Genomic DNA, 19,768 nt, shown 5'->3' with positions numbered 1-19,768 from the left:
TGCCCTGAAAGACCTGCTAGTTAGCTATCCCTCTTGTGACTCCCTAGACCAGGTTATGGCTTTAGCGATACGACTTGACCGACGTCTCAGGGAACGACAACGTGAACGTTTATGTGTTTTCTCCTCCGACTCCCCCATGATGCCTCCCGAAGCTCCGTTGCTTCGTTCCTCCCCGAAAGATTCAGAGATACCTATGCAACTCGGGGCCTCTGTGTCCCCCCAACAACGTAGAGAATTCCGCAGGAAGAATGGTCTCTGCTTCTACTGTGGGGACGACAAGCATCAAGTGAACAACTGTCCTAAGCGTAAGGTTGCAGCCAGAGAACTTCCGCGTCTAAGTGATCATCGGGGAGGTCACTTGGGCGCACAGGTATTTCCCGTAAATATGAAACGTACTAAGATCTTGCTTCCCTTTCAGGTCTCTTTTGGTGGTAGGTCTGCTACCGGCAGTGCTTTCGTGGAGTCAGGGTCCTCTACTAATATCATGTCTGTGGAATTTGCTATGTCCCTTGCTATGCCTCTTATTGATTTGCCTAAACCTGTCCCGGTAGTGGGTATCGACGCCACTCCTCTTGCTAATGGTTATTTTACACAGCATACCCCTGTTTTTGAACTCCTTGTTGGCTCCATGCATTTGGAGCAATGCTCTGTACTGTTGATGCAGGGATTATCGTACGATTTGGTGCTAGGTCTTCCCTGGTTGCAGTTGCATAATCCTACGTTTGACTGGAATACTGGGGAGCTAACCAAATGGGGTAATGAATGTTGTACGTCATGTTTTTCTGTTAATTCTATTTCTCCCCCTAAGGAGGCGAATACGCTACCCGAGTTTGTTCAGGACTTCGCTGATGTTTTCTCTAGGGAGGCCTCCGAAGTGTTACCTCCTCATAGAGAATACGATTGCGCTATCGAATTGGTACCAGGAGCTAAGCTTCCTAAGGGTAGGATATTTAATCTTTCTTGTCCCGAACGTGAAGCTATGAGAGTGTATATCCAGGAATCCCTGGCCAAGGGTTACATTCGTCCCTCTTCTTCTCCGGTAGGTGCTGGCTTCTTCTTCGTGGGGAAGAAGGATGGTGGTCTTAGGCCATGCATTGACTACCGTAGCCTGAATAAGGTCACGGTAAGGAACCAGTATCCCCTTCCTTTGATTCCTGATCTCTTTAATCAGGTTCAGGGGGCCCAATGGTTTTCTAAATTGGATCTACGGGGGGCGTATAACCTTATTCGCATCAAAGAGGGGGATGAGTGGAAGACTGCGTTTAACACGCCCGAAGGCCATTTCGAATACCTCGTCATGCCCTTTGGGTTGTGTAATGCCCCTGCGGTCTTCCAGAATTTCATAAATGAGATTTTGAGAAATTACCTGGGGATTTTTCTGGTAGTGTACCTTGATGACATACTGGTGTTTTCCAAGGACTGGTCCTCCCACGTGGAGCATGTCAGGAAGGTGCTCCAGGTCCTTCGGGAAAATAAACTGTTTGCCAAAACCGAAAAATGCGTGTTTGGGGTACAGGAGATTCCATTTTTGGGTCAAATCCTCACTCCTCATGAATTCCGCATGGACCCCGCCAAGGTTCAGGCTGTGGCGGAATGGGTCCAACCTGCCTCCCTGAAGGCGTTACAGTGTTTTTTGGGATTTGCTAATTATTACAGGAGATTTATTGCTAACTTCTCGGTCATCGCTAAGCCCCTTACGGACCTCACTCGCAAAGGTGCTGATCTCCTCCACTGGCCTCCTGAGGCTGTCCAGGCTTTTGAGGTCCTTAAGAAGTGCTTTGTCTCGGCCCCGGTGCTGGTTCAGCCCAACCAAATGGAGCCATTTATCGTGGAAGTTGACGCATCTGAGGTGGGAGTGGGGGCTGTCTTGTCCCAGGGTACCAGGTCCCTCACCCATCTCCGCCCCTGTGCCTACTTCTCCAGGAAGTTTTCGCCAACTGAAAGTAACTATGATATTGGCAACCGCGAACTCTTAGCCATTAAATGGGCATTTGAAGAGTGGCGCCACTTCCTGGAGGGGGCTAGGCACCAGGTAACGGTCCTTACCGACCACAAGAATCTGGTGTTCCTAGAATCTGCCCGGAGGCTAAACCCGAGACAAGCTCGATGGGCGTTATTTTTTACCAGATTAAATTTTTTGGTTACCTATAGGGCTGGGTCTAAAAATATTAAGGCTGATGCACTGTCGCGTAGCTTCATGGCCAGCCCTCCTTCGGAGGAAGATCCTGCTTGTATTTTGCCTCCAGGTATAATCATTTCCTCGATCGATTTTGATTTAGTCTCTGAAATTGCTGCTGATCAAGGTGCAGCTCCCGGGAACCTTCCTGAGAACAAGCTGTTTGTTCCCCTGCAATTCCGGCTAAGGGTACTTAGGGAAAATCATGACTCCGCACTATCTGGCCATCCAGGCATCCTGGGTACCAAACACCTCATTACCAGAAATTATTGGTGGCCTGGGTTGCCTAAAGACGTTAAGGCCTACGTCGCCGCTTGTGAGGTTTGTGCTAGGTCCAAGACTCCCAGGTCCCGACCAGCGGGCTTACTGCGTTCGTTGCCCATTCCCCAGAGACCTTGGACACATATCTCCATGGATTTTATCACCGATTTGCCTCCATCCCAAGGCAAGTCGGTGGTGTGGGTGGTGGTGGACCGCTTCAGTAAGATGTGCCACTTTGTGCCCCTCAAGAAACTACCCAACGCCAAAACGTTGGCTACCTTGTTTGTCAAACACATCCAGCGTCTCCATGGGGTCCCTGTCAATATTGTTTCGGACAGAGGGGTACAATTTGTTTCATTGTTTTGGAGAGCCTTCTGTATGAAGTTGGGGATTGATCTGTCCTTCTCCTCTGCCTTCCATCCTGAAACCAATGGCCAAACGGAGAGGACTAATCAGTCCCTAGAACAATACTTAAGGTGTTTTGTCTCTGACTGTCAATTTGATTGGGTCTCTTTCATTCCCCTCGCCGAATTTTCCCTTAATAACCGGGTCAGTAACTCGTCTGGGGTCTCTCCTTTTTTTTGTAATTTTGGGTTTAATCCACGGTTCTCCTCCGTTTCACCTGGTAGTTCCAACAATCCTGAGGTAGAGGTCGTTCATCAGGAACTGTGCACAGTCTGGGCCCAGGTTCAGAAAAACCTAGAGGTGTCCCAGAGCGTACAAAAAACTCAGGCTGATAAAAAACGTTCTGCTAACCCCCTGTTTATGGTCGGGGATCTGGTGTGGTTGTCGTCTAGGAACTTGCGTCTCAAGGTTCCGTCCAAGAAGTTTGCTCCCCGGTTTATTGGGCCGTATAAGGTCATTGAGGTCCTCAATCCTGTCTCCTTCAAGCTGGAGTTACCCCCGTCTTTTCGGATACACGACGTGTTTCATGCCTCCCTCCTCAAACGCTGCTCCCCGTCCTTGGCTCCCTCGAGGAGACCTCCTGTTCCCATCCTCACCCCGGAGGGGGTGGAATTCGAGGTGGCCAGGATTGTGGACAGCAAGATGGTCCAAGGCTCCCTCCAGTACCTGGTCCATTGGAGAGGATACGGGCCCGAGGAGAGGACTTGGGTACCCGCCCGGGATGTTCACGCTGGGGTATTGGTCAGGAGGTTCCACCTGCGTTTCCCCAGTAAGCCAGGTCCACTTAGAAAGGGTCCGGTGGCCCCTCATAAAAGGGGGGGTACTGTAAAGGATCTGCCAGGCACTGCGGGGTTAACTCCCAGAACTAATCAGTCAGCACCTGAGAATACATCCCTGAGACTGACTCCTGCTTCCACCATTCAGGCTGGCAGGCTTAGGAGTGGGAGAGCCTATCGTAACCTGGCCAGACTCAGCTAGCTCCCGCCCTCGGTCTATTTAAGCCTGCACTTCCTGTCCCTCGGTGCTTGTTATTGCTTTGGTTTCCTTCCTTGTGGTTCCTGGCCCAGCTACAGCTCCTGCTATTTTTGATCCTGCTCCATACCGACCCTGGCTTACCGACTACTCTTCTGCTTTTCGTTTTGTACCTCGCACACTCCTGGCTTGACTCGGCTCGTTCACCACTCTGGTTGCTCACGGTGTTGCCGTGGGCAACGGCCCCTTTTCCTTGCTTGTGTTCCTTGTATGTTTGTCGTGTTTGTCGTGCACTTACTGAGCGCAGGGACCGCCGCCCAGTTGTACCCCGTCGCCTAGGGTGGGTCGTTGCAAGTAGGCAGGGACAGAGTGGCGGGTAGATTAGGGCTCACTTGTCCGTCTCCCTACCCCCTGCCGTTACAAATAGGTGACCATTATCTACTATACAAATGACTATGCTGCTTTAGTATATGTTAGGGACCCTTGCTTGGGACTTTTAGCTGCATTACTAGTCTTTATTTGCACTCCTATAAATCATTATTAAACAGATAATAAATTGCTGTTGGGGTCCTAATACAATTATTCAATCTATATTTGCACAGAGCAAAATAGATTTAAAACAGACTTGCTTCACTATTTCAATATAAATAGTTCTAGAATATCTTGTTTCCTAAAAAAACAAATTGTTTTTCTTTAAAAAAAAATCTGAATTTTGAAGCAAAAATTTCACGTTACAGAACTCTTCTGCTGCATTTTTTGGTGAATAGAATAAAGGGGTCACTGTAATTCCTGGAGTGCCGCCGTCCATGAATTGCATTACCCCAGACCAAACAATCCATGTCCCTGTGGGCGGTACTGGTACTGCAACTCAGCAAAGGAAGCTGGGCTTTATTATCTGACAAAGCCAAATCTGTGCCGAATATTGCACTAGAGGCCTTCCATGCAGCTCCTTTTCCTGCTAATTGTGGGGTTAACATGGATCGGATCCCCACCAATCATACATTGATGACCTATCCCTAGATTCCAGAATTTCCTTTTAATACCTCTGGGAATTGGACAGGGTGAGTATGTGGCCAGACTAAGAATACGTTCCACTATAATAGATTGCATTAGGCTTAGACAGTAGTGATAATTCTGAGACCCAATAGCACATATTTCCATTTAGAAAAGAAAAAAACATTTTGTAGGCCATGTGCTGTACAGAACAACAATTTTTATACTTGTAGAGAGAATAAAAGATTTCATATCTCAGCCATGTAATTTCAAGAAGATGAGAAGTGACACTTTACAAATTTAACATCTCCATACAGTGAGAAAAATATGGATATCAACTCAAGCAGCTATTTTACAGGCTGTTCATGCTGTTACAGTGAGAGAAACATACAGTATAATAAGAAGATCAGCACCTTCCAGGAACTGGAGCAAATCACCAGCAGTAATCTCTCTGTGTACGTGCAGAATCGCACAGTGCAGTAATTCGCCATCTCCAAACACTTTGTTTCTGTTTCATACACATTGAGTTTTTCCTATATGTAAAAAAAAAAAAGGATAAAAACCTAATAAATTATTGTTTATTTTTACAAATATATCACATGCAAGTTAACAATGCAACACGGGTCTTTTAAAGAAAATAAAAATTTTCCAGTGCAAGGAGTTCTTTAGGCTTCCAAATAATACATTGCTAGTGGGTACATATATTTTTATATATATATATATATATATATATATATATATATATATATATATATATATATATATATTTACATTTACCCATTGACTGGCAAAAGGCTCTTCAGTCAGCGTAGTAAGACTATGCTGACATAGAAGATATGGTACTACATGACAAAGTGTGCACATCAGCCAAACCAATTTCCAACACTCAAAAGTTCCACAGTTACTTATGACCCCATACGCTTATCATTAATGTAAGTCAGGAATTAGGGTCAACAAGAAAGTGGATTTATAGTGAAAATGTAAACCTTTACATGAATAAAGGGGCAAGTCTATAGATTTAGGAGAATGGAGTTTGATGCAAGGTTTTTACTGCAGGTTTGTACGGTTTATCCCTTGACTGATTTTGTGGCCAAAGAATACACCTTCTCCTCAAAGTAGGCTTATTGGGTACATAGGTAGAAAAACTTAGGTATAAAAAGCTGGCCATACATATTTTTCTTGGTGCATACCATTCATTATGAAGTAATATGTATGGATACAGCCTGAAAAATTTTCCAATGGCTCTTTGCAGAGAAAGAAGGATCGGACAGGTTGGATTTTTACCCAACCAATCATTTGTGCTGCCAATCTGTACGCAACCATGATACGTGCTGCTATAGGTGTCTTGCATTGGCTTTACCCTCTTTTGGTATTGAAAGTTACATACATCTTCGGTTACTTTGAGTGTGCATGTTGATGGAGGAGTTGGAGAACATGGCTTTTTAGCCAATAGCTATTGCTTAATATTGCATTTTGAGCAGTTGTGAAAATGTAAAGACTATTGAGTGTTTTCTTTGAATGTGTCCAAATATTTATAAGCAAATGTTTTGCTATGTATTTCTTCAATCCACAACTGCAATATGGAAGCTTGTTATAAATGTAACCACCCCCTCCTCTCACCTCCATACTTGTAGATAGTGGAAATAAAGCGCCATGTGAATACACTATATGCAAAGCTAATAATATTATAGGGATAACCTTACTGATATGTCTCCTTTTTATATCTCATTTGTTGCTTTGTATGGGATTTCTTGGGGTTTTTTCAGCCAACTTTCATTATTGTACAATACAACTGACCTGTATGCTGTTGACAGATGGTGAGAGATCCCATACTTTTAGCTCTCCAGCAGTAGATATTGCAACCAATGAATCTTCTATAAAAAAATAATATATGATTCACTATGTAGAACAGACACTCGGAATAATGTCTAGATATAGTAACATACAGTATTGTTTCAAAAATGTTTACGCAATGTAACATTTTGGAAAAATGCTATGATTTTGGCCGCTGCAGGGGAAATGCCTGGCTGTTTGCCCACATATAAAAGGCATTGTCTGTGATAAGACGACCCCTTTAGGGGCCTTACTGATTAGACCATGCAGTGCCCTAGGAAGTAGTCATAGTAAAGTCATTTAATCCTACCTGATATGATTGTGATTGTGAAGGATAAACCTAAATGATGTCATTGCAATTATGAATACTTAATAATAATTTCAGTTAAAATATAGAACCACATTAAATATAAACATAAAGTATGTCAAGTCATAAAAAAAGCTAAATATTTTGCGCTTGAAACCTGTTCTACACTCACTAATAATTTGCGCTGTAAGTTCCCTACAAAAAGAGGTGCAAGAGGTACAACGTACAACAGTCAAGACACATCATACAACCTTCCCTCCTGTACAAGATGCACCAAATTTATGCTGCTCGACATTCTCAAAATGTGTTGCAGATACTAACAATTGAGCTAGCAATGTAATGAATGTGTTTTGCAAATTACAATTTTTGAGCATAATTCCAATTCTATGGTCTTATGTAAGCTTGTGCTGTTTACCTTTAGAGAGGTTTTTTTTTTTTTAAATTTGACATTAATAGCCTATCCTTAAAATAGGTCCTCAAGGTATGATTGATAGATTTCCCCCAATCAGTAGAATGAAAGGGCAGGTACCCAATACATCCACATCCATACAAATGTGGCTGTGTCTTATACTGCAGCTCAGCCCATTAAAGTGAATAGGGCAGAACGGCAGTACCAGAGAAAGAGGTTCTATAGTGAAGGGGCTGTGGCTGCAGGTTCTTCATTCTCCTGATCATTGAGGGTCCCGATGGTGGATCCCCACTAGTCATACATTCTATTTAGGGATTGATGATGATGATTGATGATGATGATGACGATTATGATGATGACAATAATAATAAAATTAATATTATATAATGGTCTGGGGCTGTTTTTCAGGGTTTAGGACAGGCCCCTTAATTCCAGTGGAGGGAAATCCTAATGCTTCAGCATACCAAGACATTTTGGACAATTGTATGCTTCCAGCTTTGTGGGAACAGTTTGGGGAAGGCACTTTCCTGCTCCAGCATGACTGTGCCCCAGTGCACAAAGCAAGGTTCATAAAGACATGGTTTGATAAGTGTGATGTGTAGGAACTCGAGTGTCCTGCACAGAGCCCTGACCTCAACCGCATCGAACACCTTTGGGATTAATTAAAATGCTGATTGAGAACCAGTCCTCGTTGTCCAATATCAGCGCATGATCTCACAAATTCTGTTTTGACTGAATAGGCACAAATTCCCAAAAAATACTCCAAAATTTTGTGGGAAAACCCTCCCAGAAGAGTGGAGCTGTTAAGGCTGCAAAAGGAGGACCAACTTCATATTAATGCCCATAGTGTTATTGCCAGGTGTCCATATACTTTTGACAAAATAGAGTATATTATATATATATACATACATACACACACACACACACACACACACACTTTTTATCTTAATTAATATTTTTCACAAAGTAACATAGGGTAGGACATGAGGACTTCATATGTATAAAGTGTAAGGATTTGCACAGTGTTTGGAAATATTCTTTAAAAAAATATCCCTTAACTAGTTGCTGACAGGACAATAATACTCATCCTGAGCGGCGGGTAATTAGCGCATTAGGACGAGCATTCTCATCCTGTGTGACAGCCAGAGTCCGCGCGCGATCAGGAGCGGGGTTATGGCTGTAATAAACAGCAGCAGCCCCACTCTAACAGCAGAGAAAAGAGAAACCTCTTCTCTCTGCCCTTAAACCCTTGAATGCCGCAATCAAAGCTGATCACAGCATTCAAAGTAAATAAGAGGAGGAGAGACTGCCATTTGATCGCGTCACAGAAAATCCCTGTGACCCGATCAAAGCCCATAACTTGTATGGCCAGACAGTCTAGGGTCCATCGAAGGATCCCGGGCTGTCTGACCATATTTCCTGTTGTTAGGGCATAGATATATGTCAGTACATTACAGTTAAAAAAATAAAAATCCAAATGAAAAATCCCTGTATGGGATTTAAAAAAAAAGTAAAATTAATTTAAATTTTTTTTTATGTCAAATAAAAAAAAATAGTCAAAAAAAATACACAGAAATAAATTTTTTACAATGAATTAAACTTGAAATAATAGAGACATATTTGTTATGACCACCACCGCAACAACCTGTACAGCAAATGTATAACATTATTTATGATGATCGTGGTATGTGGTGTAAAAAAAAAAATAAAATAATACTGCGATGGAACTGCTTTTTTTCTGCATTTTCACCAAAATAAAAATTTATATAAATTAAACGATAATGTATTTGTACCAAAAAATGGTATCTCCATAAAGTACAACTCATCCCACAAAAAACAAAGTATCATACAACTACGTTGTACAAAAAATAGAAAAGTTATGAGCATCGGGATGCAAAGAGGGAAATATAAAATATTGTTCAGTCCTCAAGGCCAAAATTGTCCGTGTCCTTAAGGGCTTAAAAAAAATGACACATATTACTGTACATAGAATATAAAAATACACGTTACATAAAGACTTCCTAGGAGATTTATGTGATTAGGCCATATGACTGCAGCCTCGTACACACATGGTACCTGTAACCTGAGACTTAGGTCAAATATTATACTTATAGATGTATCCCTCTGTTTCTGCAGTACCTTGAATCCTGGTAGAGTGCACAATGCACATACAACTTATCCAGTCTGAACACTGGGACTTGAAAGTATGAAGGGCTTGCAAGGTCTTTGCATCGACAATGAGGATGTCTTGATAGTGACCACAGCAGAGCAGCCAGCCTTCTCCTGTCATTCGGAATGAGCAATGGTAGTACTGCCAGCCAGCAACAACAAAATAAGAATAATATCACTGAATGCAACACTGAGCTTTTAACATATTAGAATTATATAATGGGATTGAAAGACTTTGCTTAAATAATACTAAAGTAAAGGATATAATAGCCTCAGTTTATCAATTGCACACAATGTATTGACTGGAACAGCACCTCCTGAGCAAGACAACCTAGTAATTATTCTGTGTATAAATGTAGATTTTCCTCCATTAGCTGAGTTGTAATTAAAGCTGTGACCAGCAATGTGCACTCTGGTGCGGAAATACACATATTTCTTGCAAAAAAAGCAATGGAATCATTGACTTATTAGTAATCTGTACAATGCTACACAGCTAACCACAGATAAGATCATTGGTGACTAAGCCATAATATTTCTCCTAACCCTCACATTTGTCCTGCTTATGGATACAGACATTAAAATTCTCAAATATCTATCCATATCTATATACTGTTTGTTTGTTTGTTTGTTTGTTTGTTTGTTTGTTTGTTTGTTTGTTTGTTTGTTTGTTTGTTTGTTTGTTTGTTTGTCTATCCATATCTATTATCTACCTACCCATATCTATCTACCCATATCTATCTACCCATATCTATCTATCCATATCTATCTATCTACCCATATCTACCCATATCTATCTACCCATCTATCTATCTATCCATATCTATCTATCTACCCATATCTATCTATCTACCCATATCTATCTATCCACCCATATCTATCTATCTATCTATCTATCTATCTATCTATCTATCTATCTATCTATCTATCTATCTATCTATCTATCTATCTATCTATCTATCTAGCCATATCTATCTATCTACCCATATCTACCCATATCTACCCATCCATCCATCCATCCATCCACCATTAGGAGCATGTGTGCGGCGGTGGCGCCTCGAAGTGATGAGAACCCGGGAGCAGTAAGTAAACAAAAATGGTTTGGTCTGGGATCTGAATTTTAACTTTTTTTTGGTCCTTTATGTGGTCTGAATTTATATTGGGGTCTGTTCTTGGGTCTAAATTAATTTAAGGTTATGGCCTGGGGTTTCAAATTATATAGGGGTCTTGTCTGGGGTTTACATTTCTGAGGTCTGATCTGGGGTCTGAATTTATTTAATGATAAAGAGCTTTGGAGCTAAAGGGGTTATGTGGGGACCGAAAATTATTAGCAGCGTTCTAACTGCAGTATGTGAGTACACTCTCTAATATACATTCCTGTCCCCGTCGCGCAGATTATACGATTTTAATAGATTTTTGTAGCGCTGGCGGGGGACCAGAAGTCTAGTTGCACAGTCTTCCTTCATGACAACACGACTCTTCGTCATGTGACTGGCCCCGCTGTACTTTATGTAATTGCTGTACTACTGCTACTGCTTGTACTGTGGGACTGGTCCCATGACAAGGAAGGAAGACTGTGCAACTATACTTCTGGTCCCCCGCCAGCGCTAAAAATATCTATCAAAATCTCATAATTAACGCGACGGGGGACCGGAATGTATATTAGCAGTGTACTTACATAGTGCAGTGAGCACACTGCTAATACTTTTCGGTCTCCACATAACCCCTTTAAGGAATATAAAATATATAGCATTTATGCATACGTTATTCTATTTTGCAGAAAGTAATGTCATAGCCTGGGTTTCTGTGTCACTGAACATTAGAAATCTGAATAATTACTTCAGAATACCTCAAGTTGCATTTTAAATGAGGGTTAAAGGTCCTAGATAAGCTTTTCCATAGCAAAATGTTGTGACAAATCCATAATACTTACGCAAATTGCTGTGTGCCTATATTGCAGCTTTGCATTCTCAATGCAGTGGCCAGTGTTGACATTCCATAAACACATTTCCCTGTAAGACATAACCTCAGGTTATACGCTGTCATTTCTACTTAGTTTTTGGGACAATTCCATGTCACAATTTTTTTAAGTTTAAAAACTGTATTTAAGTGAACACTTATCATTTACGTAGCATTTTTGTTACCGATTACTGGTAAAGAAAACGTTGTGGTCATTAAGAAAAGATGGCATACAGAACGTCTTTCCTTTTGTTTAGGTAATTACACCCTGTTGCCCAGCATCAAACTAACTTTAAGGCCATGCCTGGAATAAAACAAATTGTAGGTATTCTGCCATTATGTCTCATCAATGTGTCACTAAAAGTATCATTCTTCAGAACTACATCCTGCAGAAAATGGGTCATTTCACAGAACCTCAGCCATACATTTTAAAACACGTGTCTTGCGCTGTGTCTGTTATTTTCAAAGACCATTATTTAGTCCTAAGATTAAACAGTGCCACCATGAGGATTATTTTATGTTAGCTTTAAACCTTCGCAACACAGAAATTAGACTCTATTAAGGCTAAAATAAAATGGTTGACCTTATAAAATACATGTAATTACTCTTATTTCCCTGTAACATTTTGATTAGAAAATTACTCATAAGTCAAAAGCTTATTTCTTAGGATAATTGTTTTCTTAGGATAATTGCTACTCAATACTAACCATAATAGAATGAAAATACTAAATATACAGTAAAATTCCTTTCATCTGGTATCAATAAGATGTGATATTTTCCAGATAGAAATAGTATAATACAGATTAACAGAAAAACAGAAAAGTTTTCAATTTGAATGCTTTTAGATTTGCTCCTCTCTAGTGTCAGATTGTCAAATATTCTGGATTATCGAACATTGTCATGTATTTACAGCCCAAAATAAGATCCTAAAATAAAATGTGCTATTATAATTTTGTTTTTTCCATCCAGTCTTGTGTAATTCCAGATTGTCTCCAAGTTTTGTGATGGACTATAAGAATTTCTGTATTAGAAATCCAGATTAAAATAATTGTATTTAATTAATTCAATTTAAAGATGAATTTGCAAACATTAATCTGGAGCCTAACAATGTTCAAGAAGAATTAGATAACATGAAGATACATGGTAAAGTATGAAGAAAAACAGTCTATTGTCACTTATACAACGGCAGGATTCTTTTTACATCTAGTAGCTTTGCATGATCTTTGCTTTGCTTTTCTCTATTATCAAGGAAAATTGGACAATTGAGTTACATAAGATGTACTAATAATTAATTGTAACAGTTGAGTAATATAAAATGTCCACATTTTTTCTTTTGTATTTTTTCTACAATTAATGTAATTATAGGATATGATCCTTTCCTTGCTGCATACCATGAATAGGACGTTTTGCTTCAGTAATATAGAAATGATATTATAACACCACCTCATCACAGTACTGTATTTGTACATCAATAATTTCAAACAATGGTTTGCGTCTTGCTACAGCATATCATCATAATCAAATACTGAATTTGGTGCATTTTATGATACCTCTAAGGCCCCATGCACACGAACGTGCTTTTGCGGCCGCAATTCCCCCGAAAATCCACGGGAGAATTGCGGCCCCATTCATTTCTATGGGCCCATGCACGCGACCGTGGTTTCCACGGTCCGTGCATGGCCCAGGAGCCTTGACCGCAGAAAGAACGGGCATGTCTTATTACAGCCGTGTTGTGCGGTCCAGGCTCATAGGAAATAATGGACGTGGCCATGTGCACGGCCCGCGATTTGCAGGAGGGCTCACGGGTGACACTCCGCGGCCGGCTGGCCGACCCGAATATCACGGCCGTGCACATTGTTACAGTCGTGTGCATGAGGCCTTAGCCATAATCTTTTCCTATACACTATAGAGGTGTTAAAAGTGTCCAAAACACAACGCATAATAAACTTGGTGCACACCATGTACTATACTTTTTGCTTAGTAAATCCCCTCATTTTATTTGGAGATCTAATCTGAGGTAAATCTTTGGGTTATTGAGATACAGTGAAGGAAAGAAGTATTTGATCCCTTGCTGATTTTGTAAATTTGCCCACTGTCAAAGACATGAACAGTCTAGAATTTTTAGGCTAGGTTAATTTTACCAGTGAGAGATAGATTATATTAAAAAAAACTGAAAATCACATTGTCAAAATTATATATATTTATTTGCATTGTGCACAGAGAAATAAGTATTTGATCCCTTTGGCAAACAAGACTTAATACTTGGTGGCAAAACCCTTGTTGGCAAGCACAGCAGTCAGATGTTTTTTGTAGTTGATGATGAGGTTTGCACACATGTTAGATGGAATTTTGGCCCACTCCTCTTTGCAGATCATCTGTAAATCATTAAGATTTCGAGGCTGTCGCTTGGCAACTCGGATCTTCAGCTCCCTCCATAAATTTTCGATGGGATTAAGGTCTAGAGACTGGCTATGCCACTCCATGGCCTTAATGTGCTTCTTTTTGAGCCACTCCTTTGTTGCCTTGGCTGTATGTTTCGGGTCATTGTCGTGCTGGAAGACCCAGCCACGAGCCATTTTTAATGTCCTAGTGGAGGGAAGGAGGTTGTCACTCAGGATTTGACGGTACATGGCTCCATCCATTCTCCCATTGATGCGGTGAAGTAGTCCTGTGCCCTTAGCAGAGAAACACAGCCAAAACATAATGTTTCCACCTCCATGCTTGACAGTGGGGACGGTGTTCTTTGGGTCATAGGCAGCATTTCTCTTCCTCCAAACACGGCGAATTGAGTTAATGCCAAAGAGCTCAAATTTAGTCTCATCTGACCACAGCACCTTCTCCCAATCACTTTCAGAATCATCCAGATGTTCATTTGCAAACTTCAGACGGGCCTGTACATGTGCCTTCTTGAGCAGGGGGACCTTGCGGGCACTGCAAAATTTTAATCCATTATGGAGTAATGTGTTACCCATGGTTTTCTTGGTGACTGTGGTCTCAGCTGCCTTGAGATCATTAACAAGTTCCCCCCGTGTAGTTTTCGGCTGAGCTCTCACCTTCCTCATGATCAAAGATACCCCACGAGGTGAGATTTTGCATGGAGCCCCAGATCGATGTCGATTGACAGTCATTTTGTATGTCTTCCATTTTCTTACTATTGCACCAACAGTTGTCTCCTTCTCACCCAGCGTCTTACTTATGGTTTTGTAGCCCATTCCAGCCTTGTGCAGGCCTATGATCTTGTCCCTGACATCCTTAGAAAGCTCTTTGGTCTTGCCCATGTTGTAGAGGTTATAGTCAGACTGATTAATTGAGTCTGTGGACAGGAGTCTTTTATACAGGTGACCATTTAAGACAGCTGTCTTTAATGCAGGCACCAAGTTGATTTGGAGCGTGTAACTGGTCTGGAGGAGGCTGTACTCTTAATGGTTGGTAGGAGATCAAATACTTATTTCTCTGTGCACAATGCAAATAAATATATATAATTTTGACAATGTGGTTTTCTGTTTTTTTTAAAATATAATCTATCTCTCACTGGTAAAATTAACCTAGCCTAAAAATTCTAGACTGTTCATGTCTTTGACAGTGGGCAAACTTACAAAATCAGCAAGGGATCAAATACTTATTTCCTTCACTGTATATATATATATATATATATATATATATATATATATTGTTACATTTTATTTTTTATTGTATATGCCTGCTTAATGTGTATTTGTGTTTATAATTGCACTTTTTACTTATTACCATTTACCTAACAGACATACATTTTTTTACTGTGTAAGAACCCCCCACTTACCCATTTTCTGATCCACTAACCACATATGGTTGTTTTTCAAAATCTCGTGCCTTTGCTAAGCATGTTATAGCAGCAGTATGGCCAAACAGAATTGCTTTTGATGAAACCTGAAAATGATTTTAAAAAAAATAATACATAACACAAACGCAACAGTCGAAAGTAATAAATGGGGTTATAATGTTAGAATTAAGAGTGTGTTTTAGTTTTCAGTATTGATTGGTTAGTTAAAAACTATTGGTTTATCTGTACAATATCACAGGCTTGCCCATCATCCACAATAAGACACACTCTCAGATTGTGAGGCCCATTGGGCCAGATACTTCTGATTTAAGAGATGTGAACCATAAAATTATACTCTTCAATGGTTGATTCTCTCATTCCGAACTGACTTAGTCCGTATTCTCCCATAATTACAATTCTACTGGTAAAACCAAGACATAAACAATACAAAATTCCAGATCACTGATGCCAGACATCCGTCTAATAGGAAACTATTATTTATTAATAGGAGTTTTCCAAATTTCCAAACATTGTCCAAATCAAGGGACGTGGCTTTCTAGTTATTTGAACTGATCAATAAAACTACTATGCAGCAAAAAAAACCTCTATGCTATATTAGTATATGGGAATGTACATATACATAAATATTTTTAACTTTTATAATGATACCAATATTATTGGTATATAAGTTTTAGTTTGAATGTGCCCATACTCTGGGCAGGCTCAACAGTATGTTGAATAATCTCTGCTCCAAAGAAACACTGCGCCGGCACTGCTCCACTCCAGCAGCTTTCCACTCACAACACAAGATTAACTCGGTAAACCACGCAGCTCTTTTTGGTGGTGCACGCCAATTAAATAAAAGTCCCACAATAATTGAATAGAAAGATGAATATAAGCGGCACTCACTAGTCCTTTCAAAACTGCTTTATTTAATTCATACCAGCGTATTGCACAGGCGGACAATGATTCCTGTGAAATACGCTGGTATAAATTAAATAAAGCTGTTTTAAAAGGACTGGTGAGTGCTGCTTATATTCATCTTTCTATTCAAGTATGTTGAATAATGTTGCTGCCAGGTTTCATGTTACTGTGTACAAGTGTTTAGCAATTGCTGTTATCGGGGGATTATGAAACACATCGATTGTATTGTTGACATCAAGGAAATATGCAAAAATATATACAGCATGGCAGGAATGTATTAAGTATTAGGTGATGCAAAGTTGGCAAATAACATTTATTAGTAAAGACAATTGTATTGACAATAGTGTTAAATCCATAAAAGCAGGTTGGAGGGATAATTGAAGAACGTCATTAATTTCCACCAGATGATATGGTATTTATATTTAGTGTGGTAGTCTGTGAGCTAACTTCATCTATTTATGAAATCTTATGTATGCATTGCAGAACTGGAGGTATATTCAATCGATATGCAATATAAGGGGATCATAGCTCTGGTCATTAGATACACATAAATGCATTGGGTTTATATTGTAGGGTTCTTAAGAGAGGAAGGAAGCAGAATGAGTAATATAATGGATGTGAAAAGTGTTTTGGAGGTTTTATCATTCATGATAAATTGTATTCTAATCAGATTAGGAGTCTAACACGACCACCATCATGGGTGTGGGTACAGTAAGTGCCGATTTCTTTGTGACATGTTGAGCAAATGCAGAGTGGAGTTGGAGAAAAATGTATTAGGTAGTATGTGAGGCGCTGCTGATATTAGTAGTATAAATTAATTATAGTAGAATTAGTTACATAATGACAATAGTTTATTAAGACATACAGGTTACGTGTTTCGACGTTGGACCAACGTCTTCCTCAGGCCAAGTGACCAGGCCAAGTGACAAGTGTAAACTTAGACAAAGATCTGCCAAATTTATCAAAGTGGTGCATGCTGTATTATACATTTGGCCAATCTGGCTAGACATATTAGACACTTGTCTCTTTCTTATACCACCTCTTGGCCTTGTGGCAGTTTTTCACGCCAAAATTTTGGCGCAACTTTGGAGCATGGTGGCGCATTTTAGGCCACACCACTTTCTGCTAAGTCACTTTCCCTAGTCCCGTCTGGCCCAAAAGTTTCTAAAACAGTTAATAAATGTGGCACACTGCATATGCACCAGAATTTTGGCTTAATTTGAGCCAGAATTTTGAAGCATTTTGAATACTAAATCTGCCCCAATGAGTCCAAGTCTGCATGTTGTAAGACATGATTTGACAAAAACCAACAGGAAAACAATTAAGGGTGTCAATGAGTCTTTAGTACAGTACAGTATATATATATATATACTGTTGGACACATATCGGTAAGGGAAAATTCACAAATATCAGAATGAGAAAAGCAAAAGATATTTCCCAGTCCCAGAAAAAGTTGGAAGAACGTGTGGTTGAACTGGTGCAGATAACCTGATCAATATAAGAAGCTGGTAGAGGTTCCCTGCTAGTTAATCTTGAATTTGTTTCCTTACATTTTATTTCTAGACTATTATTTCATTTTAAACTTACATTTCTATGAATTTGCATAATACATAAGCCTTTTACCAGCTTTAATGCAGCTCGGTCAGAACTCCTATGGTACCCTATCGAAGGGCAGTATAGGATAGAGGTGGAGATGCTGAGCTTGGGGATATCGTTTTCTATGATAGATAAAGCCTGTGAGTCCTGCTTTCCCTGCCCACACAGTGATTGTCAGTTCTCCCCTATAAAAACTCATACAGGAAAAGTTGTCAATCACTCAGAACGTACAAGCTTTCTCTTTGAGTCCTGGCAGAGTGGCAGCAACAAAACGGCTTTTTATATGGTAATACTGCATCAAATCATAGAAAATTATATATACCCAAAATCATCATCTCCCCCTCTTATGTTGTCCTCAATTAGGGTAACATACTGGAGTAGATTTGACAGTCTCAGATCCACTATAACGCAATAAGGTTCTCTGTTTGTCAAAATGTTATGTTTGTGATAAAAATGTTTTTGTTATAACTGTACTATATATAGACATGGGTACAAACATTTAATTTACAAACCTTCATATCCATTGACAAATACCAAAGACATATCTGTCCCTCCAGACTTCCAGTGACAATCGTTTTCTCATCATCTGTTATCATCATGGCTGTTATACTGTGGGCAGGGGCACGGTTTCCCCATAATGCCACTGCCTGGGTAGTGCTCTTCATCATAATCTTGACCTGCAATTTATTAGGAAAACGTGTATAATAATAGCTAAAATGTCTGAATTAAGAATATTATGTTTATAGAAAACAATTACAATTTGGTGTGCAACTTTGAAAAAGACATGCACTTCACTTGAACTTTGTTGACTGCTGTCATTTCATTGAACTTCTGACATGTGTCTATGTTCATATTAATGGGAGTCTAGGTGCTAAGACCCTAAATGATCACTAGAATGAACATGAACTTGACTTTTTCCTTTGGCTCCTGTTGGCATTTTGGGTTAGTGCAAGATAACCGTCTATTTTTTATTTGCCAAATATCTATTATTGGAAGCCAAAAACCACTTACAGGAGTATTAGAAGCATTGTTCAAGGGATCGGTGGAGGTCTCAGACACTGGACCTCCACTATATAAACTTCTGCAATGTCTCTATGACAGGTTAAAAGTTTAATAAAATGACAGTGACCCTTTTTATAGATTTAAAAGGGACTGAAATGTTTTAACTTTATTTCAGACATTACATCACAAAAACAAGCCATTTCGATAACAATGTGTAGACACTTAATTTCCAATGTCTGTGCCATATGACAAGGAACACCTATTTATATTATAAAAATCTGGTTATTTTTCCTGAAATATCCAGTAAAAAAGATGGCTTCTGAAAACGGTCACATATGCCATATTTATCATAACACTATTATTTGGGCCTGTAAAATATTTGGGTTTGGCTTGCTTTTCTAAGCTGTTAAAGGTATTTATCAATATCATACATCAGCACATGTAGTATCTACAGTTTCATTGTACAGGGACACTGAGTCTGAGCGCCTCCGTACAGGTGCTGCCTTCTGCATGAGGTAGCAGTAATAAAGTGGCTTTCTTCTATATACTTTGCTCTTTTTGAGCAGCCACAAGAGGGCACCTTATATCAATTTTTCTGTAATTTTGTAATTACTTCACTATTTTAGCCTGTGAAAAATTTGACAATATGATGCACAGTGGAAAGGTCTTGGTCATGCTCCTTAGTGAGGAGACTTTAGAAGGCACTGTGGCCCACATTTATCAAGAGTGGCGTAATTTTAGCCGATGTCTAAGTTAAAGCTACACTACTTTATTGACATATGTTGCAACAAATTTATGACTGCATTTGCCCTCTGATAAATCTGTCACAACATACATCACTGCCATTAACGTTCACACTGCCAACATTATGTCACTGGTTTCTACATCATGATCTGTTTGGAGTAGAGATGCGACTTTTTCTGATTTGCACCTTTTTGCGATTTTTTAAATAGTTGCATTTCATAA

At 39.8% G+C, this 19,768-nt stretch overlaps 1 protein-coding gene across 3 annotated transcripts in view; it reads right to left on the bottom strand.

The window, feature by feature from the left end:
- The window catches only part of WDR72 (WD repeat domain 72), a 266,149-nt gene that overhangs the window by 210,301 nt on the left and 36,080 nt on the right, over positions 1 to 19,768 (bottom strand). For all 3 annotated transcript variants that reach the window (XM_075855213.1, XM_075855215.1, XM_075855214.1), the window contains exons 2-7: positions 18,313 to 18,477; positions 15,281 to 15,387; positions 11,456 to 11,534; positions 9,496 to 9,667; positions 6,605 to 6,681; positions 5,221 to 5,340 (exon numbers count right to left, since the gene is read on the bottom strand). In XM_075855213.1, the coding sequence (XP_075711328.1) occupies positions 5,221 to 5,340; positions 6,605 to 6,681; positions 9,496 to 9,667; positions 11,456 to 11,534; positions 15,281 to 15,387; positions 18,313 to 18,477 (720 nt within the window). The remainder of the gene's footprint in view (positions 1 to 5,220; positions 5,341 to 6,604; positions 6,682 to 9,495; positions 9,668 to 11,455; positions 11,535 to 15,280; positions 15,388 to 18,312; positions 18,478 to 19,768) is intronic.

The sequence above is a fragment of the Rhinoderma darwinii genome, chromosome 3 (genome assembly GCF_050947455.1).
Source record: "Rhinoderma darwinii isolate aRhiDar2 chromosome 3, aRhiDar2.hap1, whole genome shotgun sequence".
NCBI classification, from domain to species: Eukaryota; Metazoa; Chordata; class Amphibia; order Anura; family Rhinodermatidae; genus Rhinoderma; species Rhinoderma darwinii.
Note: the sequence above shows the minus strand (reverse complement) of the source record. Positions and strands in the feature narration are given on the sequence as shown.